This window comes from Corylus avellana, chromosome 10 (genome assembly GCF_965113065.1).
Source record: "Corylus avellana chromosome 10, dhCorAvel1.hap1.2, whole genome shotgun sequence".
Lineage (NCBI taxonomy): Eukaryota > Viridiplantae > Streptophyta > Magnoliopsida > Fagales > Betulaceae > Corylus > Corylus avellana.
The window spans coordinates 17,905,180-17,931,243 of record NC_142499.1 but is presented as its reverse complement, the minus strand read 5'-3'; the positions used below and the strand labels follow the sequence as shown (position 1 = coordinate 17,931,243).

The 26,064-nt window shown below is 38.1% G+C and overlaps 4 protein-coding genes across 5 annotated transcripts; 2 read left to right on the top strand and 2 right to left on the bottom strand.

The window, feature by feature from the left end:
* Nucleotides 1-8,694: 8,694 nt before the first annotated feature.
* On the top strand, nucleotides 8,695-11,434 carry LOC132192052 (Ribosomal protein S24e family protein). Its single transcript, XM_059607242.2, has 6 exons — nucleotides 8,695-8,959; nucleotides 9,165-9,300; nucleotides 9,635-9,719; nucleotides 9,820-9,867; nucleotides 10,753-10,850; nucleotides 10,944-11,434. The coding sequence occupies exons 1-6, from the start codon at nucleotides 8,782-8,784 to the stop codon at nucleotides 11,080-11,082; spliced, it is 684 nt and encodes a 227-aa protein (XP_059463225.1). The 5' UTR covers nucleotides 8,695-8,781; the 3' UTR covers nucleotides 11,083-11,434.
* Nucleotides 11,435-13,267: 1,833 nt separating this feature from the next.
* LOC132192370 (Tetratricopeptide repeat (TPR)-like superfamily protein) lies at nucleotides 13,268-15,631 on the bottom strand. The gene has a single exon (XM_059607688.2). It carries the CDS (start codon nucleotides 15,585-15,587, stop codon nucleotides 14,019-14,021), a length of 1,569 nt encoding a protein of 522 aa, XP_059463671.1. The 5' UTR covers nucleotides 15,588-15,631; the 3' UTR covers nucleotides 13,268-14,018.
* A 2,722-nt stretch (nucleotides 15,632-18,353) lies between these two features.
* Nucleotides 18,354-20,839, bottom strand: LOC132192332 (dirigent protein 17). 2 transcript variants are annotated; one of them, XM_059607632.2, is made up of 2 exons: nucleotides 20,644-20,839; nucleotides 18,354-19,382 (listed from the first exon to the last, which is right to left on the bottom strand). In XM_059607632.2, the coding sequence occupies exon 2, from the start codon at nucleotides 19,358-19,360 to the stop codon at nucleotides 18,797-18,799; it is 564 nt and encodes a 187-aa protein (XP_059463615.2). In that variant the 5' UTR covers nucleotides 19,361-19,382; nucleotides 20,644-20,839; the 3' UTR covers nucleotides 18,354-18,796. The 2 variants fall into 2 exon arrangements, with proteins under 2 accessions (XP_059463615.2, XP_059463616.2); XM_059607633.2 differs by having other exon boundaries at nucleotides 18,354-19,374.
* Nucleotides 20,840-23,190: 2,351 nt separating this feature from the next.
* Nucleotides 23,191-25,974, top strand: LOC132192164 (Pentatricopeptide repeat (PPR) superfamily protein). The gene has a single exon (XM_059607417.2). It carries the CDS (start codon nucleotides 23,301-23,303, stop codon nucleotides 25,302-25,304), a length of 2,004 nt encoding a protein of 667 aa, XP_059463400.2. The 5' UTR covers nucleotides 23,191-23,300; the 3' UTR covers nucleotides 25,305-25,974.
* The last annotated feature ends 90 nt before the right edge of the window (nucleotides 25,975-26,064 follow it).

Here is a 26,064-nt window from a genome sequence, read left to right as displayed (position 1 = left end):
ACCGTAGTAATGCATGTCATAATCAGTTGGATCCACCTACTATCAAATCCCAGTTTAGACATAGTAGCCTCCAAAAAATTTCACTCCACCCTATCGTATGCCTTCCTCATATCTAGCTTTAAAGCCATAAAACCCTTGTGACCTTTTAGTCTTCCATTCATCATATGGAGAGCCTCAAAAGCCACAAGAATATTATCAGAGATAAGTCTGCCAGGTATGAAAGCACTTTGATATGGGGAGATAATACAATTCATCACCTTTTTGAGTCTATTAGCTAAGGTATTTCCAATGAGCTTGTAAAAAACATTGCAAAGGCTTATCGATCTATATTCTGTGACATTAGTTGGTTTCTTCTTTTTTGGAATAAGGGCGATATAAGTTCTATTAATTACAGGATCAAATGAATTGTAATTTAAAAAACCAAGAACTGCTCGGCATACCTCTGTACCAACCGTGTCCCAAGAGTTTTGGAAAAATCTAGTTGCGAAGCCATCGGGTCTCGAGGACTTCATTGGAGCCATGTGATCAAGTGCTTCCTTCACCTACATTTCTCTAAACTCTTTGGTCAGAGAGAAGTTCATTTCGGCAGTGACCCTAGGTTGCAAATCTGCCAAGCAGTCTTCCACCCCCATAGTTCCACCCGAGGTAAACAAGTCTGAAAAATAGTGAGTGAAAGCTGTGAAGACTTCTCCTTGGCCAGTACATTCAACACCAGAGGCATCATAGATAGCTCCCATCCGGTTTATGTTCCTTCGGTTAGTGACCCAAGCATGGAAATAAGGGGTGTTACAGTCACCACAAGTATACCAATTTAGTTTGGCACGTTGTTTCCATTTTATGTCCTCTTTCTCTAGAATAGCATCAATCTCCTCCTGCAGCCTCCTGATTTCCTCCAAGGTATAAGGCGACTCATTTGCTTGAAGTAGTTTCAGCTGGTCAGAAAGTTGTCGTACAGTAAGGTCTGCATTACCATTCTTTCTCTTGCTCCACCATTTAAGGTCCACTGCACACTGCTTCAACTTATTGCAAATGACCGACACGTTGCTCCCCATTTCCCTCTCTTCATTTTACCAAGGCCCCCATCTCCCACAAGCTTCACGTACCACATGCTGGTAATCCTCATCTAGATCCTAATTTGCTTCAAACCGGAAAGCCACCTTATCTTGTTTGTTTCTTTTGTACCCTTCCAGCTTGACTAACATTGGTTTATGGTTGGAGGACCTAGTTACCTCTTGGAAGTGGCTGGAGTGACCTCTACACAATGCTATGAGAAGTACTTGGGACTTCCGGCCCTAATAGGAAGAAACCGAACTAGAGCTTTCCAAGCCATACAAAGCCGTATTTAGGATAGACTTCAAGGATGGAAGGAGAAATTTTTGTCTCAGGCGGGCAAAGAGGCCCTTCTCAAAGCGGTCATCCAAGCGATCCCCACCTATACAATGAGTATCTTTCAACTCCCCAAATCTTTGTGTCGTAGAATTAATTACATGATGAGGAGGTTTTGGTGTGACCATAAAGATTACTTGTCAAGGGTTGCATGGATGAGTTAGGACAATATGAGTAAAGCTAAAGATGTGGGGGGTTTGGGCTTCAGAGATGTCGAAATTTTTAACCAAGCACTTTTGGCAAAGCAAGGGTGGCGTATCCTCCAGCAGCCTGACTCATTGGTGGGCAGAATTTTCAAAGAGAAATATTTTCGGGGAAGCTCCTTTATGCATTTGACATTGGGTCACAATCCCTCATATGCCTAGCGAAGTATTTGGAAAGCTAAGGGACTCCTTGCTGAGGGGGCTCGTTTGGAGGGTAGGAGATGGTTGTTCTATTAAGATATGGGAGGACAAGTGGGTCCAATCGAATCTGGGATACAACTTGCAAAGGCCTGCCGATAGGGTGAACAGTGAGGACTAGGTAAGTAATTTGATTGACCAGGAAAGTAGGTGGTGGAATGTTCCAAAACTTCAAGAGATTTTCACAGAAGTGGAGGTGCAAACCATTTGCAAAATTCCTATTTGTCCCGGTAGACAAGCTGATCAACTTGTGTGGGAGGGAACTAAGAACGGGGTTTACACTGTTAGAAGTGGCTATCACATGGAAAAGGCGGCGATATAGGCTCATTCTCGGATTCATGGTCCAGCAAGACGCTATGGAGGCGAATATGGAAGGTAAGAGGACCACCAGCTTTACAGATGTTTTTGTAGAAAGCGTGTCAAAATGCTTTGCCAACAAGAGCAAACCTCCATTGGCGTCATATTGTCTCAGACTCCCTCTGCCCCTTATGCGGCTTATATGAAGAGACAGTGGGACATCTCCTTTGGCATTGCCAATCGGCCAGAGATGTATGGCTTGAGGGCCCTAAGGCATTGCACAAATGCACTAGTGACGATACTAGTTTTAAGGAGATATTTTTGCTGCTTATGAAAAAGTTGGACGATGTCACTTTTCAACTCTTCACCACAGTAGCGCGACTGCTTGGGTTCAGAAGAAATCATGTCGTTCACGGTGGAGAGTTGCTGTCGCGGGTCACACTCATGAAACAGGCGAATGAGCAAATAGCGAACTTTGAGAGAGCCATGGTCACATGGGTGATGGGTCTAAGAATCCCCCCTTGCAGTATCACTTCACAGGGAGACAAGATGGGAAAAGCCACCACAGAATTTTGTAAAAGCGAATTGGGATGCCGCAATTTCTAAGGAGCAAAACATCACGGGAGTGGGCGTCATTCTTCGGGATCACAGAGGTGTTGTGCTAGCCTCATTTTGCACATCTAAACCAACGGCCATAGAACCTGCAACTGCGGAGGCCATGGCCGCCTAGTACGCTACGGAGATTAGCAAGAAGATGGATGTGAGATATCTCATTCTCGAAGGTGATGCGAAAGAAATCACTCAAACCCTGCAACGTGATAGCCTGTGGAAAGGGATTTATTGCATGTTGATTGATGAGGCGAGGAAGAACTTACAACAACACCGAGTATGGCATGTTAGACATGTGGTTAGACAAGCCAATGACACGGCCAACACATTAGCAAAGGTGGTAATTTCACTTAGGGAAGAGATCATGCGGAACATGGATTATCCTGACTGTATCCATGTAAACGTCCTTGCTCTTAATCAATGAGATGAGTTCTATTTAAAATAAAATAAAAAAGCATTGCCATAATTAACGTGAGAAAATGTACTAACGTGTTATTAAAGAAGAGTATGTAGTTGACAACATGTGACAATTATAAAATTATTAAAAATAAAAAAGCTTCTTCCCATGAAAAACTCAAACCAAAATTAAATTTTGTTTTTTTTCCGAAAAGTTTGATACGAATCACAAGAAACCAGAAGAACCTGATGAAATAGCATTTTCCGTTGAATATTTAATTAGTTTATTCGCTTAGTTGTTAGAAAAGACAGATTGGCGTTTTGATTAATCATGAATTAGTAAATAAAATAATTGAGAAAATCCGCAACCGGAAGTTACGGGGACGTACGTACGAACGATACTCAAGTAGCATTACTCTTCTTTTGTGGGGGAGGTTTTATTCGGACTGAGGCCACCATGTCAATTCGTCGATGAATTCCGAGGAGGTGGGGCCTACGCTGTTTAATTTGTGACGTGGACATTATTTTGCGGGGCCACGAAAGGAAAGGAAAGGGCCGTACCGCTGACTCAGTGAGTTCGTATCTCGGGAAGGACGGAAGCTTTAAACAGCAACTTTCTTCTATCTGGTCGGTTTTTAACTCTATGTCTTTATACTTTTTTTTTTTAATAAATAAAATAAGAAAAAAATATATTTTATTCTTTAAACTATTCATTTATTTACACTTTTAATTTTAATGTTAAAAAAGTGACACTTTACCCTCCTAAACTTTCAAATTGTTGTAATTCTACCATTCTGACTTTTTTTTTTTTTCCCAAAATGTCATCATCCCAATTTTAAAAAAAAAAATTTTAAAAATTAAGGGGTGGCCGGCCACCCCAGTTGGGCCTGAGGGTGGCTTCGACCACCCCAGACCGGCCATCTCTTAATTTTTTAATTTTTTTTTTTAAAACTTTGGATATGGGCATTTTGAAAAAAAAAAAAAAAAAAAAAGTCAGAATAGTCGAATTGCAACAATTTGGAAGTTTGGAGGGGTAAAATGTCATTTTTTAAACATTGAGATTAAAAATACAAATGGGTGGATAATTCAGGAGGATAAAGTGTATTTTCTCCATAAAATAAAAATATTAATAAATACTTAAAATACAAAGCATTCACATTATATTATGTTACCATAAAAAAAATTATAAAAGAGAATAACTTCAATAGTCGTAAATTGAATGTTTTGTACCTTTCAATAAGAAGTAGACATTTGAGTTTGAAATACAAAAATAATAATAATAATAATAATAATATAAATCTTTCACACCAAATAATTTATCTTGTCTTTATAAAATATCTTATATACAAAATACTTATTGATAAAACCACCGGATCCATAATTTTGATTGGTTTTGGAGATTTTGGTGTTGATGGCTCAGTGGTGGGTAGGGGGTTCAGTGGTGACTAGCGAGTGGTGGACGTTGAGTTATAATTAATGACCAACTTCATGGGATTAATTTTTTTTTTTTTTTTTCTATTCTAAAATGGATAGAAAGGGGGGACGAGTATAAATTTTCCCCAATTCATGGGAATGATTTGAATTAAATATATGTTGTTTTCATCTTCATTGTATTTGATATTTTTACTTTATGTGTCAAATTTTTATCGAAGGCTATAAAAAAGAGTTTTACACTATATCCTAATAGGATGAGCTCTCTAAATAAAAACACCTTCAAACAAATGGAATAGGATTCTCTACAATTCTTTTTTCTTTTTCATTTTTTTTTTTTATGAATAAAAAACTTCATTAAGAACAAACAAACCGAACAACAAAGTAGCACCAGTTACAAGCCCCTCCAAAGGAAATAGCCTACCACGCATTATGGGAATGCATTGCTACAAAGGACGTGTGGGGAGCTAGTACAAAATTTTTCCAGAAAAGCAGTTTTGAAGCCCACGAATTTCTACAAGTCGCAGAACACTTCTTTCAGACATGTGCAGGGGAGGACTTGCAGCTATTCGTCGTTACAGCACAGAAAATCTGGTTCAGACGCAACGCCTGGATACACGAAGGAAAATTTACTCATCCGAATATGCTGGTTTTAGGTGCCAGGAGAGCTGTAGAGGAGCTGCGGTTTCTGCACCAGGGATGTGAGAAAATTTCTGCCGTGACCAAGGAGAAATGGTAGACGCCAGCAGAGGGGTGGGTTAAGTTGAATTGTGATGCTGCATGTGACAAACACAAAGGTTATATGGGGATGGGTGTGATTATACGAGACCATAATGGTCAGGTGATGGCAGCACGGAGGACTACGAGACTGGGTTACTTTGAACCTGCTGTAGCGGAAGCCATGTCTTTACTCCATGGACTATTTCTTTGTAAGGAGATGGGTTTCCAAAACCTGATGGTTGAAGGGGATGCCCAGATTGTGATCCAGGCCCTACAGGAGGGAACTCATACGGAAGCTCGGTTTGGCCACATCATTGACGATATGAGGTTGGTCCCCCAAGAGGTGTCTAGTTGGCAAGCAGTTCATGTACGCAGGGAGGCTAATGGAGCTACCCATTCCCTCGCTAAACTGGCTACTAGGAACGTCACAGATAGAACCTGGATTAATTCTATTCCAGGGAGTATCTGTGATATTGTGTTACAAGAGCTTCATGTTTCTGTGTAACCGATTTTATCAATGAAATTATCAGTGTTTTTTCTCAAAAAAAAAAAAAAAAAAAAAAAAAAGTTACAAGCCCCTCCAAAGGGCCAAAAGCACATTTATTTTGTTATTTATTTATTTATTTTCTTGGAAGGAAAATAATGAGATGTAAAATTTTATTTTAAACTATAAAATTTAACAATTAGTCTCTGAATATTAGACAAAGTTTGGATGTACAATAACTTTGTTTTGTAGGAGCAAAATGCTATTTTTTAATATTGGCAATAAAAAGTTTTAAGAATGATTTATTATTAATGATAAATTAATAATAATCACTTGTTAAGTGATTAATAATAATCACTTGTTAAAGTTTTAAGAATGATTTATTACTCGAACCAAAAATAATAATCCTTCCAAAATGGTCAATGTCATCAGATTTTTGACAAATTGTTAAATATACACCTGAATCCATATCACAACTAGTCACCCATTACCATGTGACATAATCAATTATTTAACTCATTTACCTCATTGTAAGTCGATTCATGATGCTCTTCAGCCTGATCCGAGAAAGGCTATTTTGCAGCTTAAGTCTAATATGGATTCTCATCTATTAGCTTGGCGTGATGTAGCCCTTTCCTTTCTTTGCCTTCCTCCTCAGACTGGATGTTCAAAGGGAAATTTTGATGTGGCTATCCAAGATAAGTTTGCAGTGGTAGCTGCGGTTATCAATGATGCTTCAGGAAATATCATTCTAGCTACTACTCAAAAGCTTCCGTCTACGGATGTTTTTTTAGGTGAAGCCTCCGCTGCTCTTTTTACCACTCGACTGGTTGCTTCTACTAGTTATGGTTGTTTTGCTTTGGAATGGGATGCGCTTCTGGTGATTCTTATTGTGAATCAGTCTCATCTCTTCTTCACTTGGCAGTTTGCTTCTATTGTATTTGACATTACTCTTGATATTTCTTTCTTTTAAAGTTTGAGTGCTTTGAAAGTTTTTAGATGTGCCAATTTTCGTGCACATTTTTTAGCTAAATGGGCCGCTATTCACCTTGTGTTTGGTAGCATTCCTATAGAATCTCTCATTCTTTCTTCCATTCGGATCAAAAGTGGGAAAGATCTACCCCTATAACCCTTTTCACCATTCAATTAAAAAAAAAAAAAAAACTCCCAGAAAGAGAGGGGCCACCCATCATCAGCTATGCCACCTGTTTAGTTGTAATATGGATCTACAGGTAAGCATCTAATAGTTTCTATCAAATGGTTGGCAGTAATGATCATTTTGAATATATAAGGACATGTTTCTCACTAACAAAAAACGTCTTCTTTGCAAGATGGTGGGATGCTCCATTTGCATTTCGCCTGACAAGACGGCTCAAGACACCTCTAGCATTTTTAGTTAGATGGTCATACATGCTTAATTTCGTGTCATTTTTATACGGTGCCTGCAGTACCACTTGGAGAGCATCACCTTCCAATTCCACCATTTGCAACCCCAATTCTATACTAAAAAGAGCGGCCTCCAAAGTTGTGGCTTTTTCAACAAGGTCAATGATGTATTCTTTTGAGGCTGACAATGTTGTCAACTCCTCTCTCTTTGACTGTCACACCTATGCTCATCTTTCTATTGCATTTATTCACAATCGCATCCCAATTGATCTTGACAAATTCATTTAAAGGAGGTTGCCATCGAAGGTTTCTTTTGTGTGTGCGTGTTTTTTTTTTTTTTTTTTTAAGTGTGCTTGTATTTGGGTTGCTCGTTAACATTTTTATTTTGAAAAAAAAAAAAAAAAAAAAATTAAGAAAGGAAACCTTTTACCTTTGTATCTATGTTTTTAGTTGGTAACAACATTGAAGGGCTGCCAGTCATGCCTACCTTGTAGGAGTGAAATAACCTAACTGATGTTTTTATAAAATAATATAACCTTAAACTAATGAAAACCATATATTGTTCATAGTTGCCTACCAATATGCGCACACAAAAAAAAAAAAAAAAAACAAAACAAAACAAAAAAACAAAATCTATTATTCATTTAAATCCCAAAGAATTATTTATTTATGAATACCATCTCTACCAAAATTGAAACTTTGAACATTTACTCATAAACCATATAATCATGGCCAGTTGACCACTTTCTTTTTTTTCTTTTTTCTTTTTTTAATATTTTTTTCTCATAATAAACCATAAAATTATGGCCTTTTTTGTTGTTGTTATTTCTGGGAAAATTATGGTTGGTTTCATCTTCTTTTTAACACTTTTCTCTTTCTCTTATTCATTATCTTCTTTATATTTGTATATATTTTGTATTTTTTGTTTATTGAAACTAATTTTGTAGATATAACCCATTTTTTGGTCTAATTGTCATTAAACTTTTATATAATTGCTTTAATAGTTATACGTGTTTGAAGTAGCAATAATCCTCTCTACTATCTTATATGCACTGTGTATAGCAAAAGAAAATGAGTCACAATTAAAAATGGTTGTACTTTACATATCTCATATATTTTATAATTTGCATAAACACATGCTTTTGTGTAAGTATTTAAATAAATATGCTTTATTTTAAAATTATAGTTGGCTGATCGATTAGTTGGACTTTGAACATGTTGGTGGAATTCAAATAAGAATCAAACTGATCCGATAGGAACGGAATCCTCTCCATTTACGTTTTCTCCATTTCAACGGAAATGAAGAGGTTATTGCAATATAAGAGGGCAAAATAGTCTTTTTAATTTTGCCAAGATCATTTAACCCTTGTTAAGCCGAGGGTTAATTGCAGATTTGCCATTATATAAAGAATAGTTCATATTTGATTGGGCCGTGTTTGGGTCAATATAAGAATATCTCAAATCATTTAGGCCCGGGCATAAAATTAAAATTAAAATGTAGCTAAAGTAACATTTTGAAAACATTATGGGAGTCCATTGATATTTGGATACAAATTGGGGTAAGCTTCTCTAATTCCCTCTTTGCAAAACGACAACCACCAGCTTCCCTTAAACCCATAGCTGATTGCCACACAGTGCAGTCGCAAGCTCCTTCCAAACCCCATCGAGAAAATGTCGAAGCTCAGACTTCTCGGAACCGCACTGAGATCGAACATTACGGATCGAACGGTTAGGGCAAACCCTGGCCTCCCGTTGCTTCTTCGCGATTCGCCGAGACGGTTCTCGACCGAATCGGAGCAGCCGCCCCAGGATTCGGCGGTTAATCAGTTTCTTCACACCCCAGACACAGGTGCGGGACGTTTCGTGCATTTCGAGATTTGATTTGGGCGTTTTTGTAATTTTATCTGATAATCATACAGCTAGGGTTTGAGTTTGATTCTGGGTTTAGGGTTAGAGTTTAGATCTTTTTGGGTCTGTTTGGTTGCTGAGAAAGTGTAGGGAATGGGCTGAGCATTTCACTGAAATGGGCATATGTTCTATTTCAATGATATCAGGTTCGGTCTACGGGAAATTGTTTGGAGCTACAAGGCATACACTGAAGACAGACATTGTCAAGATGCTTGATGGGTGCAAGTTGACTATGGATGATCTGAAATTCGATTACAACCGGATCTTTACGCCTATGGGAGTGTATTGCTCTCCTTAACTTCACTTTACTTTTAGAAAAAATTATGTATGCGTTTCGGCAAAAATCATCTTTATTGTGCATTATCCCCTGTTTTCTGTGGGAATTGTTAATGGTACCGGTCCCTGATCAAAATCATTGGTTTCTATAATCTCCATTTGGTGCATTCGTTGCCTCTGTTCTCTGACTAATTCTTTCTTTACACTTGGGTGGAGTTGACATAGTATTGTTTAGATACTAAAAAAGTTTTTGTTTGTTTGTTTGTTTGTTTTTGTTTGTTTGTTTTTTTGTTTGTTTTTTGTTTTTTTTTTTTTTTTATATGAATTTTGCTGTGGTCAGGGTGGTGCAATTTCCTTCCCGTTCTGCCTTTGATCAAGCTATGAGGATGATCACAAGAAAGGGTCGATTGTACAGATTGGAGAGGGTAATGCCAAGATAGATACATCTGCTAAGATATGATTTATCAGGTTGTGTTGATATGCAAATATGTCTATGGTTGATAATGTTTGTTTCTTGGATATCAGGCTGATCGTTCTCAGTGGGATTCACTTATGCCCTATAATGGAAAAACTGTAAGTCAAAGTTTTCTAGTATTTAGCATTTTGACATACCAGTTTTTTTTGAAGTTCCATCTTGTATTAGTCAAGCAACAGAAATCACTTGTGATGCTGATCTGTGGATTGGCATTATGAGAGTGGATCAACAACTGATACATGAATTCATGATGATTAAAGTGTGGGTTCTGATACTGAGTCGTTTTTAGATGAATTTTTTGACTAGTTTGCTCAATAAACTCAAACACACCCAATTCTTCCTTGAGAGAAAGTAATTGTACTGGGTTGTATAATTCAGAACTCTGACCCAAATCGAAGGGGTATTTACCATGGCACTTTGACTCTTTGTGCGTTGTGTATTTGTACTAGATTGAAAATATCTGAGTGTCAGTAAAGTTCCCCTAGACTTGACGTATGGACTACCATGCTAAAACTATTACTCTCTTGAAGAATTGTTTTATTGGTTATAACAGTTTCTGTTCTTAACTATTTCAAACATTATTTGGTTAACTATTTCAAACATCATGCATATATATATATATATATCCATTCTGAAGATGCTTGTGCTCTAACAGATTTCGTATCTCTGCTGCTGTCTAGATGTTGTTTGTTGGTAATCATTGCCTTCTCTCTGAACCTGGAGACTGTCGCTGCAAAGATCTTTCAACTTTGCATATGAGTTTCTATCTCTCCTCTTAAAAATATGCCACAAATATGTCGAACTTTGATTGTCTTAACAATACCCAAAACCTTTTATAATCACTATGATGATAACATTGTGCCGATTTGAACTTGAAGACTGCTGGGTGAAGCACTGTGACCTTTTCTAGTGTTTACATCAATGTATTCCCTTTTCTACAACACATCTAATGATGTTAATTTGGACTTGCCTATTTTGGTCAGGTTTTACTGCAAGGACTCCCTCGAAATGCTACTCCTTATGATGTGGAACGATTCATGACTGGCTGTGCACATGATGCAGGCATTGAGTTGTTTCTAAGGTTTATGCCTTGAACTTTTTAAAAGAGTTAAACGGTTGTATATGTTCCTTCTGATAATTTTCTCAAGGTGAATCCCTTATTATACCATTGCAGAGCTAGAGCTGAATCCCCAGATCCCATTAAAATGGCATTGGTACGCTTTTCTTCACAGATTGAAGCAATGAATGCATTTATCAAGAAGAATAGAGGCTTCTGTCTCAATAATCAAATCTTGTTGCGGGTTATCCAGTAAAATTTTTGCGTCCCTTCCCTGGCTTCCATATCTTGGGGGAGGGTAGAATTTGTAATACTAACTAAACATGCACTGATTATGTGCCTCAACATACATAGGAAATTTCCCATTTTATAAGAGGCATTTTTGTGGCATCTTGGAATTCAATTTTAATGATTTGGAAGGATATTGCTTTTATTTATGTTTTCTCTCCGAGTTAAGTAAGTAATGGAGGGTAGGGCAGAGCAAACCTCCTGCAATGTTTTTTTCTCTCTGGCATGCGGGGCTTTAACCTGCTAATGCTGTATGTAAAATTGACTTAAAGAGTGGGCAGCCATTTTTTCCTTGTAATAAATATGGTTTCATTCTGTCATGGGATGTGCTTAGGTATGATCTTGCCTATTAAATAGCATATAATTTAGGCGCTTCCGAACATGATATGGGTGAGTTTTGTTCCATCCATAGGTTTCTTTTAGAGTTTATGTAGCAGTGGCATTTTACATTTCTTCTTAGCAGTATTCCTAATATCTATTGAATTTTAAAATTAGTTCCTTTCTTAAGGGTATATAATATATTTGAGCCTTGAAAAGCTATTCAGGTTGATTATGCAACTGGGTTTCCGGTCCTTAAACGTTCTGGATGATCCCATTGGAATCTCTTTGAACATTCGCAAAAATATTTGTAGAATGCCATTAGTAAGCTGTTTGAAACACAATCAAGATTTGGTTGCATTCGCATGAAGGAGGCATATAGTGAGCAGTGAGAAAAATCTGAGTTGGTGGTCGGATAAGCAGAGCAAGAATTGGCATTGACATGGGCCAAGTTGTGATTCTTGTGTGAACTTGTCCTTGTGTGGCAGCAAGGGGGAGAGACGAATGAGATTGTTTAGCCTGGTTACTGGTTAGATAGTAGTAAAAACCTATAGCTCTATAAAAATTTTGTTCTCTTTTGTTTTCTATTTTCAAAACAAAAACATTAATAAACAATCAAAACACAAAACACTAGGCGCGGTGGAGTTCTGCGGGGAGGTGGGAGTACATGATATTCTACTTGAAGGGGATTCGTTACTCGTGGTAAAGGCTGTCGAGGACCCAAGACCATACTGGCTACACTATGGGCAGATAATTGACAACATTTTATTTGTCTTAGGGTCTCTACGTAGATGGAGTATTCGACATGTCAGCAGAGAGGCCAATTTAGCGGCACATGGTCTAGCTAAAGATGTAGCTAAAGATGCAATTAGAAATTCTGAATAATAAAGTATGGCTTGAGGAGCCACCTAGTTGTATTTCTGATGTTTTTTTTAGAGCAATTGGCTCTATCTTTGTAAGGCTCCAGCCTGAATTTTATTATCTTTGAATGAAGGGTTATCATTTCCCTCAAAAAAAAAAAAACACACACACACACACAAATACTACTAAAAATACAAAAAAAAAACATTTTCACATTTATATCACATCAAAACCCTTTTTCAAACAAAAAAACTCCAAAATACACATCAACAAACCGAGCCTAGGCAATAAAGGCAGTTACCATGCCCCAAATAAATAAGAATTAGGATCCTATCCATTTCAAATGAACCAGTTAGTTATAGTGAATAGGTATTTTTGTCCCCTTAAAATGTGAAAAGACAAAAATACCTCTCTATTATAACTAATTGAATATTATCCCATTCATTCGAAGGTCTTCCAACAATTAGTATTAAAAGTCTCAAAAACAAAAAAAAAATCCCATAAGAAAAGAGCAGTATTAAAAGATCCCATAAAAAGTAAAGACACTAAAAAAAACAACTTTTTTTTTTTTTTTCAATTAATAATGACAAAAAACTAATTAATTATCTTACAAGTTCATAATATAATGTATATCTTTTGCTATATATATATAGACACACACAGACCAACTATTCTCTAAATATTGTCTTATATTTTGCTCCAGGCAATTGTGCTCATGTTGCAAACCAACAAAATGATAACCTCATTCGACTAATTTTATTGGCACCTGCACAGAATGATTGTATTGAAGTGGTATCATAATTTTAATTTTACAATTTAAATTGTCTTTGTTAAATATATTGGAGAGATATATTGAGAAAGAGAGAGAAGAGAGAGAGCGGAAGCATATAATGAACTACATTGTATTAAGGATGATTGTATTAAAAATGATATTACGAAGGGTTATAGAGAGGCTATGAGTGATCGATAGACAAGTAATTTAATAGGGTAGGGAAAGGTAGACTTAGAATGCATAAGAAAGTAAATAACCCTAGGATAATATCTAATATATTCTTAACAGTCTTTTAAGTGAAACACGCCTCCGTTTTACCCCATAAAGGTGGGTTGTTCTTGCTGCGAGAATTAACAAAAATGATGGACCCCCTTTGTCTAGTACTTCATTAACATCTGCACCAAATTATATTCTCTGTGACATCAACAAGGATATTAATACTGGAGGAGAAAAGGAATACACAATCAACTTATGCTGTTTCTAGGCATTATACCAGCAGGCAGTGAAAAGGCAGAAACCTCAGTAATCTTGCTCCCAGACCCAAGCCAGAGTAGTGTTATCATTTACTCTTTCCCAAAAACTACCGTTAGATTATCTATCTATCTCTCTCTCTATATATATAAAGTTACCTTTATATGGAGGTCTGTCAAAAACTCTTATCCCATGCTAGAGGAATGAAAAAATGTAGAATGCCACTCTGGAATATAAATTCATCGTTTACAGTAGATGAAAACAGGAGTGTATAAGCAGACCCACTCTTACGTGTTTCCATCGCTACTCATCTGTTGCAGTTGATAATACTCTTGGAATTCAGTTTGTGTATCATTTGGATTCTCTTATTGAAAGCCCTTCAAGGAAGAAGTAGCCATTCGTCCAATCCAAAATCAAACTACTTAAAGGCAGGACACATCAGGTGAAGTAGATAACCACATGATGATCTGCCATTTCTGAACTTACCTTAACGGATCCATTACATTGTCAACCTCCTCCTCATGCATATCAGGCTCATAGCCTAAAGTTCTCATATGGTCTACCAAAATGTCCAAAACAGCAAGAATTTCGGTCAGTCTGGTGTTCGAACAGTCTTCTACTCTAAATTGGTAGACACCATCTTTTATTTCAACCCAACTGCACCCTGGATTCGTTTTTAGCCCTCTATCTTTCATCAATTTCCGCACCGTCGCTGCCCGATCCCAGTACCCCACGCTGGCATACAAATTTGCCAACTGCACGAGGGTAGCAGGGCAACCCGGTTCCAGCAGCAGCCTGTTCTCTGCAGCCTGGATGCCAATCCAGACACTCCCGTGAAGCCTAGAAGAAGATAGCAGGGAGCCCCATATAACAGCATTGGGATAGATAGGCATTTTTTTAATAAAATCTAGAGCCACTTCTAGTAGTCCGGCCCGGCCAAGAAGATCAACAACACATGAATAATGATCTAGTTCTGGTTGCACACCATGTTCAGCCATCCAATTGAAGTAGAACCAGCCTTCTTTAACGAGACCTGCATGGCGACACGAAGAGAGGACACCAAGGAAAGTAATGGCATCAGGTTTAGCGTTTTGCTTCTTCATTTCTCCGAAAAGATCAATCGCCTGCAGTGCAAGCCCATGCAGGGCATACCCTGCAATCATGGAGTTCCACGATACAATATCTTTACCATCCATCTTTCCAAAAATGTAAAGCGCATCTTCAACAGCCCCACATTTGCAGTACATTGAGATGAGAGCATTAGCGATGTGGACATACGAATCGAAACCCATTTGAACTGTTTGACAATGAGCACTTCTCCCATGCCCAAGAGCTCCACTACCTGTGCAAGCACTCAGAAGGCTCGTGAAAGTAAATTCATTGGGTTCCAACGTCGAATTCCTCATCCGATGGAAAAGCCCCAAACACACATCAACCTGCCACTCTTGTGCAAATCCAGAAATAATAGCTGTCCACGACACCACATTTCTCACAGGCATTTCTTCAAAAACCCTATATGCATTCTCTAACTCGGCGCATTTGCCATACAGACTTATCAAAGAACTGCCCACATATACATTGTCAACGAACCCAGTTCTTATTGCTAAGCAATGATACTGAATACCAGCACGCAGATTACGCGTAGACCCGTATGAACTCACAGCATGTGACAGAACATTCGCGTCGACTCCCACCGGTTCCCTTTGCAAATTACGCTTAGGAATCATATTCTTCCTAGAAGATAATTGAAGAATTTCATCGAACGCATCTGGGATCACAACCGTTGAATTTGAACCATCAAAATCATCGCTACAATCTTGGTTTGAAGCTGTTTGTAAGATGTTTTGAACGAGACGAAGATGGGTTTGGCGAGTTGGGGTGACGCAGGGTTTCGGCGCGATAAGGTCGAGAACTCTCAGCGCTCTGTCTAGCCTCTTGTTTTGCGGTGTCTGCTTTCGTGTTTGAGAATTGAAAGGTTTAGGATGTGAAAGTGTTTGAAAACCACAAGAAAGTTTCTTCATGAAACAGCTTTGACGAAGAATACCATTCATTCCTGAGCTATGCCCATGAAGCTCACCGGCGATCTCATATCATAATGCGAGTATTTAGATTTTTAAGAAATAAGACCCACAAAATAAATAAAGCAAACTACATTTATCCCTCGAGCATATGAATTTAATTTATTAAATTTAGAGAATTACTTTTAAGAGGAATCAAGCATCATAATCTCCGCACCTTTCTCTACTATAGTTAAATATTATTTTTTTGAAATTTTTTTTTATCAGGACCATCTTGATAACACCTTTTTTACAGCCCACAATCAATAACCGACACATAAGCAAAAACATAAAAAGTGCACAAAAATAAGTTAAACCAAAAAACACTAGATTTTAGGGTGATAAAATTTCGGGCATGGCCAGCTCCCATAGTGTGACGGGCGGTGTGTACAAGGCCTGGGAACGAATTCACCGCCGTATGGCTGACCGGCGATTACTAGCGATTCCGGCTTCATGCAGGCGAGTTGCAGCCTACAATCCGAACTGAGGATGGGTTTTTGGGGTTAGCTCACCCTCGCGGGATCGAGACCCTTTGTCCCGGCCATTGTAGCACGTGTGTCGCCCAGGGCATAAGGGGCATGATGACTTGACGTCATCCTCACCTTCCTCCGGCTTAAAGGCTTAATCTTTGACTTCTAAGCTTTAGTCTTAAATCCAAAAATGAGTTTTGAGGCAGTAGAAACATGGTTTTGGAACATTAGAAACGGGTTTTGAGACATTAGAAATGAATTTTGAGGCATTAGAAACGGGTTTTGGGGCATTAAAAATAGGTTTTGAGGCGGATCACTGCCGGTGAGATTTGAGGCGTTCACCACCGACCAGACCCACGTTGGCTACGGGTTTTTTTCTTTCTCTGATTTAGTGTGATTGTTCTCACTTTTATTCCTTGCATTTTTCTTAAATTGATGATATGTCACATAGTAATTGGAGGCTGCAAAATGGACCTGATAGTAGAAGCTCTCTATTTTTTTTATTAGTTTTACAACAATCAGGAGAGAAAGAAATAAACTCTAAAAATTATATAACTTTAGATTTTTGACTTTTGAAATCTATGGAATATACCTAACAATGGTTAAATATAAAGTAAGGAACCAACCTTATTAAATGAGTATTTTCATGAGTTTTATTAGATTTTTAAGAACAAAACTAAATATAAAAAGCTCATTGTTAATGCTCAAACTTCTGCCATATTACAAGATGCAAAAATGCATCTTTTTAACTCTCCAACCTAGTCACTATTTCTCCACTAGTAAGGAGTACTATTTCTCTCAAAATCTTAAAAAAAAAAATTAAAAGTTTGATATTCTCTCTTCTCACAAGAATAAATAAATTCTTTTAAAAATGTATTTAAATGGAAGAATGAAATTGAAGCCCTAGTTTGGGGAACCAAATGTATAAGCTTTGGAAAAATGAGTAGCTAAAATAGGAAAATGTGATTTTTTAACTAAATTAGAGAGTAAATTTACAGAGCCATATAGAAATGCTCTAACTTCTACCTTATTTACAATATCTCCAAACTTCAAAAATTAGACAAAGATTTCTACAAAGTGCTTGTTTTGAGACTTATGAGAAATGAAAAGGGTCAAGTTGGAGCCATTTAATCAGACGGTCCAAAGGTCTTGCATTTGATCAAGGCCCAATGGCCATAGCCTAGATACTGTTTATTATTGACCAGTTGACCACTTTTTCATCCTTAAAATTTGTCACTTTTTTACCATATTACCCCTTAGTTATTGAACTTTTTCTACAGAAAATCTCATACCATCAGCCCAGTCCATTCGGTTATGACAAATAGTTAAAAGATAAATACCCAAAAGACAGCCCCGCCCTCATCCACCATTTATAGAGATGACATTCAAAACAAAGCTCCAGAGTCCTCTATTCCGACTAGTCAAGAACACTGAACCAGGCAGTTTCCATCTTTAAAGCTCCCTCACCCTATGGACGACACTCATCACCCTCCCCAAGACACCCACCCACCCACCCACCCACCCATCCCTTCCTTCTCTTCCATCACAAACAAGATCACAGACACAACCATCGCCACCGCCGATAACTGCTCAAGCAGTAGGAAATGCAAGGGCAAAGGAGGCCTCGACAACAGCAAGTTCAGGTACGGTGGAGCCCGGCAGCGGAGTTGGGGTAAATGGGTAGCCGAGATCCGAGAGCCACGCAAGCGTACACGCAAGTGGCGCGGCACTTTCACCGCCGCCGAGGACGCCGCTCGCGCCTACGACCGCGCCGCCATCATCCTCTACGGCTCAAGGGCTCAGCTCAATCTCCAGCCCTCTAGCGGTTCCTCGTCCCACTCCTGCTCCTCCACACGTGGCACCTCCTCATCGTCTTCAACTCAAACCCTTCGCCCTCTTCTCCCTCGCTCCTCTGGGTTTCTTTTGCGTATTTATATTTTTGACAGAGAGAGAGGATGCAAGTTTGGGGGTGGGGGTTGAGAAGGGCTCACACAAGTAGATTTGGGTCAGTTGGCTGAGGAAAGAAAATGAGCTTGGGAGCTGAAGAGAAATCAAAGCGCTAGAATTTGTCAGAAAAAAAAAAAAAAAAAAAAAAAAAGTAAAGGCTAATAGGGTAATTGTACATCAGGTTTATGAGGATTATTTTATTAAAATGCACTTATACCGATAATCTACAGTGTCTAGGCTGGCTGAACACTTTTGCCAAACACCCCCCAAATGACATGTGGTTAGAATGAATGGCTTAAACTAAACAAATGCTATTTTTTCATTTTAAAAAAACATGTTAGCATGCCATTTAAATGATATAGCATCATTTATACTATTAAATACAACAACATTAAATAAGAACCATAAAAAACCTTGTAGCATTCTACAACTGCCACAGATGCCAAGCAGACTAGCAAATCCGTGATAAGTTTCCAACCTTCATTTCCAAGAAAAATTTTTGGATGGCAAGGCCACGAGAAAATTACAACATTTTGAGAACAGGCTCCAACCAAGTATAGCTAATTTTGTTGATTCTACTACAATTGCATCACATTGAAAAATTACAAACACAACAAAAATTTGGACTAAAATCATCAGATTCTCAGTTCCATTGTTCACCATGTAAGAACAGCTATTCACATTTAGGCTTCTCTCTCCAGTCACATAATGTTGTTTAATCCATGTTGCAAGGTAAATCGTCTGTTCATCAGTTTTGCGAAGCAGTTCATATATACCTTCTGAATTCTATTCATCATCCTTTGAAATGGTGCCACCTACTACTTGCTGTGAACTATTGAAATTTGTCAATGAAGCCTCGTCATGCTCTGCAATCTTCTTTCCCTTACTTCCCAAACTTTTGGCTTGATAATTTCGAGATTGGGTCACATTTTTTCCAGACTTGTTAACAAGTTTTTTGTTTTTCCTGATAGTCTTCAGTGCTAACGATCTCAGTGGAACTGTTATGTCCATGGGCAGGAGCACCTCTTCCAACTCACGCCAGTCAAGATCTTCAAAGTCACCATCGTCATACACCACCCTGTACCACCCTGCATCTTTATCAAATTCGGTAATCATACCAGAATAATAATGCTCCCCAAACAACTTTTGAACTACTCTTCCTTCCAACCATTCACCAAAAACAGTGTTCCCGCTTAACTCTGCATCATTTACAGTGTTACAGACAGCAGGAATGATGTCGCTCGGGGATATGTCAGGCACCCCGTTTATAACTATAGCAGGCTCTCCTGGTAACTTGAAAACCTCTGTTGATGAAGACCCTGACTCCCGCTCTGTGCCCGTGTTTTCCATTTCCAACAGTCTTTCTAATAAGCTTGTGAAAAGAGAGCAAAAATCTGTGAGAATAAGAAATGACTATCCGTTCTTTAAATAAGCATGATATATCATATTGAAGCTTTTGAACTTGAGTAGCTTTAAACATAGTCTCAAGAAATAGTCCCATTCCAAGCTAGGCTAGGTAATTTAAGGACCATGAGACCCACAATTATTTAACCACAGAACATTCATAAGTCTTGCTTCATGGCTAAGTGCAACATGGGTTCTCTGTGGTAAAGTTGTTCACCAAATGTCACCAAACGTCGCAAACGAAATCCTCAGAGAGCAAATAGGACTTTAGTTATTATTGTGAGAAAGTCGCACCATGAATTGGTTGTAAAGTTTGTCATTCACCTTAGTCTCTCTACCAACACATTTATCAAAATGACATTATAAACTCATGATTTTTTCTTTAAGCGAGGCCTAATCCCACTTCAAACTCACTGAAAAGTTCATAAGAGATTTACCAAAGGCTCATATAAGTTTGTCGGGTTCTTTTTTTCATTTTGAATCAGAACAAAAACAACCCAAAAGTCGTCTACAATCTCCTTCCAGCTCTCAAGTATGAGCAGAATCAGCTGAATAATTTCAACCAAACTGCTACTAACTCACATAGAGTCTGATAAATATGGAATGTTGTTAAATCTAATGTGTTTTAGTTCTCTCGAAAATGAAACATCATTACTAATTCTAGGGACAATCATATAAAGTTCAAACACTATATGTAACTGAATCTTTTAGCATAATACTTATACACTGCTAAATTCATGCATAGATCTCTATTGAAGGAAGTTTTCAACCACTAAAAAAGCAGCCAACCTATAAATGCTCTGAACCACTCTTTTTAATCTCAAATTCCCAAAAGTAGCATATATGCTTTTCAGTTTTCACTCTCACCATTTATAGCCTTTTATTTGGTCACTCACTCTTTCGCTTTCTCTAGTCTATAGTACAAAATCAAAACGCATTTACAAATATGAGAAAAAAAAAAAAAAAAAAAAACACACACACAACAACAAATATTAAATGGCAAAGTGAAAAATTTTCATTTCCAACATGAAGGAAGCAAAAATCCTAAACCTAATTTCACCAAAAGCCGCAAACGGATTATCATAACAAGAATTGGCATTCTCTACATGTGAATAAACCGTAGAAGAACGGCGAATAAATTTCCATATTTCCAGCTAATAGCATCACATTTTCCTTATAATAAAGTAAATGTGAAGATTGGAAGCATAGAGAGAGTATAACGAAGTTACCGTTTTCCAATTCTCCCAAATCGTTCGTCAAACAGAGCGGAACATAGCAGATCGCAGCTCAGGCAACTTCGAAACCCTAGAAATCTTGCCCTTCCCCTTCAGGAGGACCTAAAGCTCACTGCGAATGGAGCTCTTCACTCCAGAAAGCACAATGCAACTGTCTCAGCCACTCAGGTGGTAATTGCAAAATACTGAAATAGACTTTCCTTTTTTCGATTTTTATTTATTCCGTCTGTTCCAATAATTATTGGATCCGGCTTTGCACTACCGCATTGATGCGGTTATCTAAACTGCACCGTTTGGTGCAGTTTTGAGAAGGGAAAAAATAGATTTTTTTTTTTTTTTTTTTAATAATAAACAATTATTTAGGAATTAAAAAATATAAAAAACTAAAAAATAAATTAAAAATAAAAAACAAAGCCAAAATGGGTGGCCGGCCATGAATTTCAGCTTCTTCCTCTATCACAATCCTTAGCTCACGAACTTCATCAACTGTTTCTCCACCGGATCCACCATTACTCTGTGAATTTTTCACCTAGGCTTCTTCGCCTTGACCAGAATTTTTCACATTTGGCTCCGGTTGCACAGGAGAGAGAATGAGATTTAAATTAGTAACATCTGCTTCATTAAGCGTGGTTTCAACTGATTGAACTACCTATTGAAGGTTGAATCTTTTGAACTTAAAAATAAAAACAAAAGCCATAAATTTTAACAAACTAGCATAATTCGATTTAGAGAAGAGAAATAGTAATCACATTGAAACGTTTCTATTCACTTATTAATTAGCTACCATGCTAAAAGCCAAGGCAAGCTTAATCGGCAGCATCCACAAGACCACCACAAAAGCAGAAGGGAAACGAAAATCAATTAGAGTTGACCACCAGCGGAGGCGGAGCACAAGGTGGAGGGTGGACTCCTTCTGAATGTTGTAGTCGGCGAGGGTGCGCCAAGTGGCGGAGCTAGGATTTTTTTTTGTAGGGGCAGAAAGTGTGATTAATAATTAATTAATATAATATAATGTTATATTTTAATATTGTTTATTTGATCAAGTAACACTATAGTAAGACTATACCTCTAGTTTATCCCCAAATGTGATGTATTATATCAAAAATTAATAGTGATTCATTTCAAATTTAATAGTGGTTTAAAAATCTATATATTTTTGAAAATAAGAGAACGACATGAATCTTACTTATAGCATTACTTTAATTTACCAAAAAACTAACTTATATTAATATTTATTTAAAACACAATATTGCATTTCAATTAATTACTTTTAATATTTAATTATCTATCAATAATATGCAATTTTTTAAAAGATATTGTCTTTCACACTAACATCTAATATCTTTTCTAGAGCAAAAGCATACTAATAAGAAAAGAAGATTAGTTTAAGTGGTTGAAATTCCACCTATGTGGGTTGAAAAAAAAATAATAATAAAAACAAAAACAAAAACAAAAGAAAAGAAAAGAAAAGTGGGTCTTGGAGAGATGAGAGACTTCGAGAGAGTGGAATTTAGTGGTTATGGACTTTGGGATTGACGCGCTAGCTAGTAACCTTGAGACCCACGTCTATCAGCATCTTTTCCTTATTTTCCATTTCTCACATTTAAACAAAAGCTTTTCACATTTCTTCTTCAAATTCATGTCAGAAAAGGTATTAAAAGAGTAAATCAAATGCAAGTATGAGAATAATCAATTGAAGAATAGAGAAGCCAATCAAAAAAAAAAAGCAAGAGAAGAAAAGAAAATCAAAATCAGAATTCTCATTAAAAATCTGCTATATATTTCTTTTCTTTTTATTTTCTCTAAGCAAATGAAGAAGAAGAATAAGAATAAGAAGAGAGAAAAATAGTAGGGTTGAAAGAGGAAGAGAGTTTAAAAAACCTCAAAAATTTAGGGTGTAAGCTTTTTTTTCAGGGGCACTCACCCTTGCATGTATCCGCCACTGTGCGCCCGTCCTCCAATTGCTACCCGGCAAAGATGAGCCTCTGCTGGTCCGGAGGAATCCCTTCCTTGTCCTGTATATCATAGGGTTAACTAGCTAAGTATTAATTTATAAAAAAAAAAAGATCGGTTGAAGATCACTTCGAGGGGAGATTTCCTCACAACCCACGACGGGGAGAAGGTGGGATCTCCTCATCTCCCCCACCCGTGGCAGGCCGGAGTGATCTCCCATGCTTTTTATTTTTATATAATTTTTTGATATGGCTTGGGGAACACATGACGGGCACTTAGAGGCCTTGCCTTGCCGAACAATTGAGTTTTTTTGACGGACCATGAACGGAGGGACTAAATATGTTAATTAGATTACCTCAAATACCACCTGCACCTGTGATAATTTTTGAAATGGAACCAACTATTTGCTAATGGTCTAAAGCCCAGCTACACAATAACATTTGACTTGGGCCATCAACACCGAATCGACCAACCTTATAAACTGAACCAAGATGAACCCACAACCATTATGGGTTGCGTTTCTAGGTCCATCTTTGGTATGTTTACAAAATTTTGACAGTATCCACCCACAAATTTCAAATTTGTCTCAACGCCTATACCCAAGCATGGAGCAATCAAAAGTTTCTCCCTCGTTCAACAGGGAACCCAGTGCACCCTGGACAATACCGGAGGAGTTAGACAGACCAACAATGTAAGGAATGAGGATCACGAAGGCATTGAACATTCAAACACCAACCACCTCCAACGGCTACGTCCAACGATCCCTACAAAGCCTCTTGGCAGCCAATGGCCTCGACTACGGCGTTTATGGCTACCTCATCCAGCACTGCACCGACCACAGCCTCGTCCGCCAGGCCAAGCAGCTCCATGCCCGCCTCGTCCTCTTCTCTGTTATACCCAACAACTTCCTCGGATCAAAGCTCGTCACTTTTTACTCCAGATCAAATCACCTTCGTGAAGCCCGCCACATGTTCGATCAAATTCCCTGCAAAAACACATTCTCTTGGAACGCTTTGCTTATTGGGTACTCCCATCAGAATATGCACTTCGACACGCTGACACTTTTTTCGTCTCTGGTTTCCTCTAGTTTTAAGGATGTGAAACCGGATTGTTATACGATTTCGTGTGCTTTAAAGGCATTGTCGTCGTTGTCTTTTGATTCAAGGTTGGCCAAGGAGGTTCATTGTTTTGTTCTTCGACGTGGGTTGGACTCGGATATTTTTGTTGTCAATGCTTTGATTACGTACTACTCGAGATGTGATGAGATTGGCTTGGCGAGGACTGTGTTCAATAGGATGCCCGAGAGAGATATTGTGTCGTGGAATTCAATGATAGCAGGGTATTCTCAGGCTGGATTTTATCAGGAGTGTAAGGAATTGTATAGAGAGATGTTAGTTTCAGCGGGTTTGCGGCCCAATGGGATGACAATTGTCAGTGTCTTGCAGGCGTGTGGGCAGTCGACAGACCTTATTCTTGGCCTGGAAGTTCATCAATTAGTAAACGACTGCCAAATTGAGATTGATGTTTCGGTTTGTAATGCCATTATTGGGTTGTATGCAAAATGTGGTAGCTTGGACTATGCACGAGAATTATTTGAAGAGATGGGTGAGAGGGATGAAGTCACCTATGGATCGATAATTTCAGGTTACATGGTCCATGGTTTTGTTGACAAAGCAATGGATCTTTTCCGAGAAATGAAAAACCCTGGATTAAGTACATGGAATGCTGTGATTTCAGGTTTGGTTCAGAACAACCGGTATGAAGGAGTTGTAGATTTAGTTCGAGAAATGCAGGCATGTGGTTTTAAGTTAAATGCCGTAACACTTTCGAGTATTCTCCCTACAATTTCATACTTATCAAACCTAAAAGGGGGGAAAGAAATACATGCTTACGCTGTTAGAAATAAGTATGATTGCAATATTTATGTTGCAACTGCCATTATAGATACTTATGCAAAATTAGGGTTTCTTCACGGGGCACAACGGGTTTTTGATCAATCAAAAGGTAGGAGCTTGATAATTTGGACAGCAATAATCTCAGCATATGCAGCCCATGGAGATGCTAATATTACTCTTTGTCTTTTTAACGAGATGCTAAACAATGGGATTAGGCCAGACCCGGTAACATTTACAGCCGTATTGTCAGCTTGTGCTCATTCTGGAGTGGTAGAAGAAGCTTGGAAGATCTTTGATACCATGTTTACGACGTATGGCATACAGCCATCAGTTGAGCACTATGCTTGCATGGTAGGTGTTCTTAGCCGAGCCGGGAGACTATCAGAAGCTGCAGAATTTGTCTTTAAAATGCCAATTGAACCGACTGCTAAAGTTTGGGGTGCATTGCTCAATGGGGCTTCTGTTTCTGGTGATGTTGAACTAGGTAGATTCATCAGTGATCGTTTGTTTGAGATTGAGCCTGAAAACACTGGGAATTACATTATTATGGCAAATTTGTATTCTCAAGCTGGGAGATGGGAAGAAGCTGATAAGATCAGGGAAAGGATGAAGAGGATTGGGTTGAAAAAGATCCCAGGCAGTAGTTGGATTGAAACAAGTGGAGGATTACAAAGCTTCATAGCCAGGGATGTATCAAATGGAAGAACTGAAGAGATATATGAAATGTTGGGAGGATTGCTTGGGTTAATGAGAGAGGAAGGATATGTTTTGAGGGACGAGTTAGATGAGGAAAGTGTTTGTAGTTGACACCAGATCATCAATATCGAAGAAATTATTTCAAAATAGGGTTGCGCTGACTGGCTTAATGTACAACCATGCATTATTAGGCCAAAGTGAGTCACATTGTTTGCTCAACTTCTGATTTGGATACCCAATCGATATAGCACCTGGATACTTAGCAGTGGCAATGTATGGAGTTCGGAGTATTGTAGCCAGAATTGAAGCTCTAAAGTGTTCCATTTTTGTGTAGATTAGTTCTGTGGCCTGGCATGGATGCTTAGAAGTTGTAACAAGCGGTGCTCCCAGAAAATTTAGGGATATTTTTTTTTTTAGGAAACGATTTGTTGATATCATATCTCATAAGCGAGTCAGAGAACTCTTAACACTGAGCGAGGCTTCCATAGGGGGCCTGTTTGATTGACCCTTCATTAAAAACTAAAAAGCTTTGGTTGCAAAAATATGTTGATGAGACTTAAAATTTCTAGCTAACCCAGAGGTCAAGGAGAGCCAGATCTAGGACTACCCTGAAAATCAAAATGAAGTCCGTATTCTGTGCTTGACTGGCAATTTATGCCTCTAATGTGGTAAATTTTGCAATATCAGTGAGAGACAATCTCAGCTTCCTGCGTGCTAATTTGCTAAATGCCCTTTGAAGTGGCTGATGCTTGGTGATTTACAGAATGCTGCTCTTCGGGAATTACTTCAGCCACTCTAGAGGTTAGAACCAGACTCTGATTATCAGTTAATGAATTTCTGTTTATGCCATATCAATATGATGAAAAAAGAT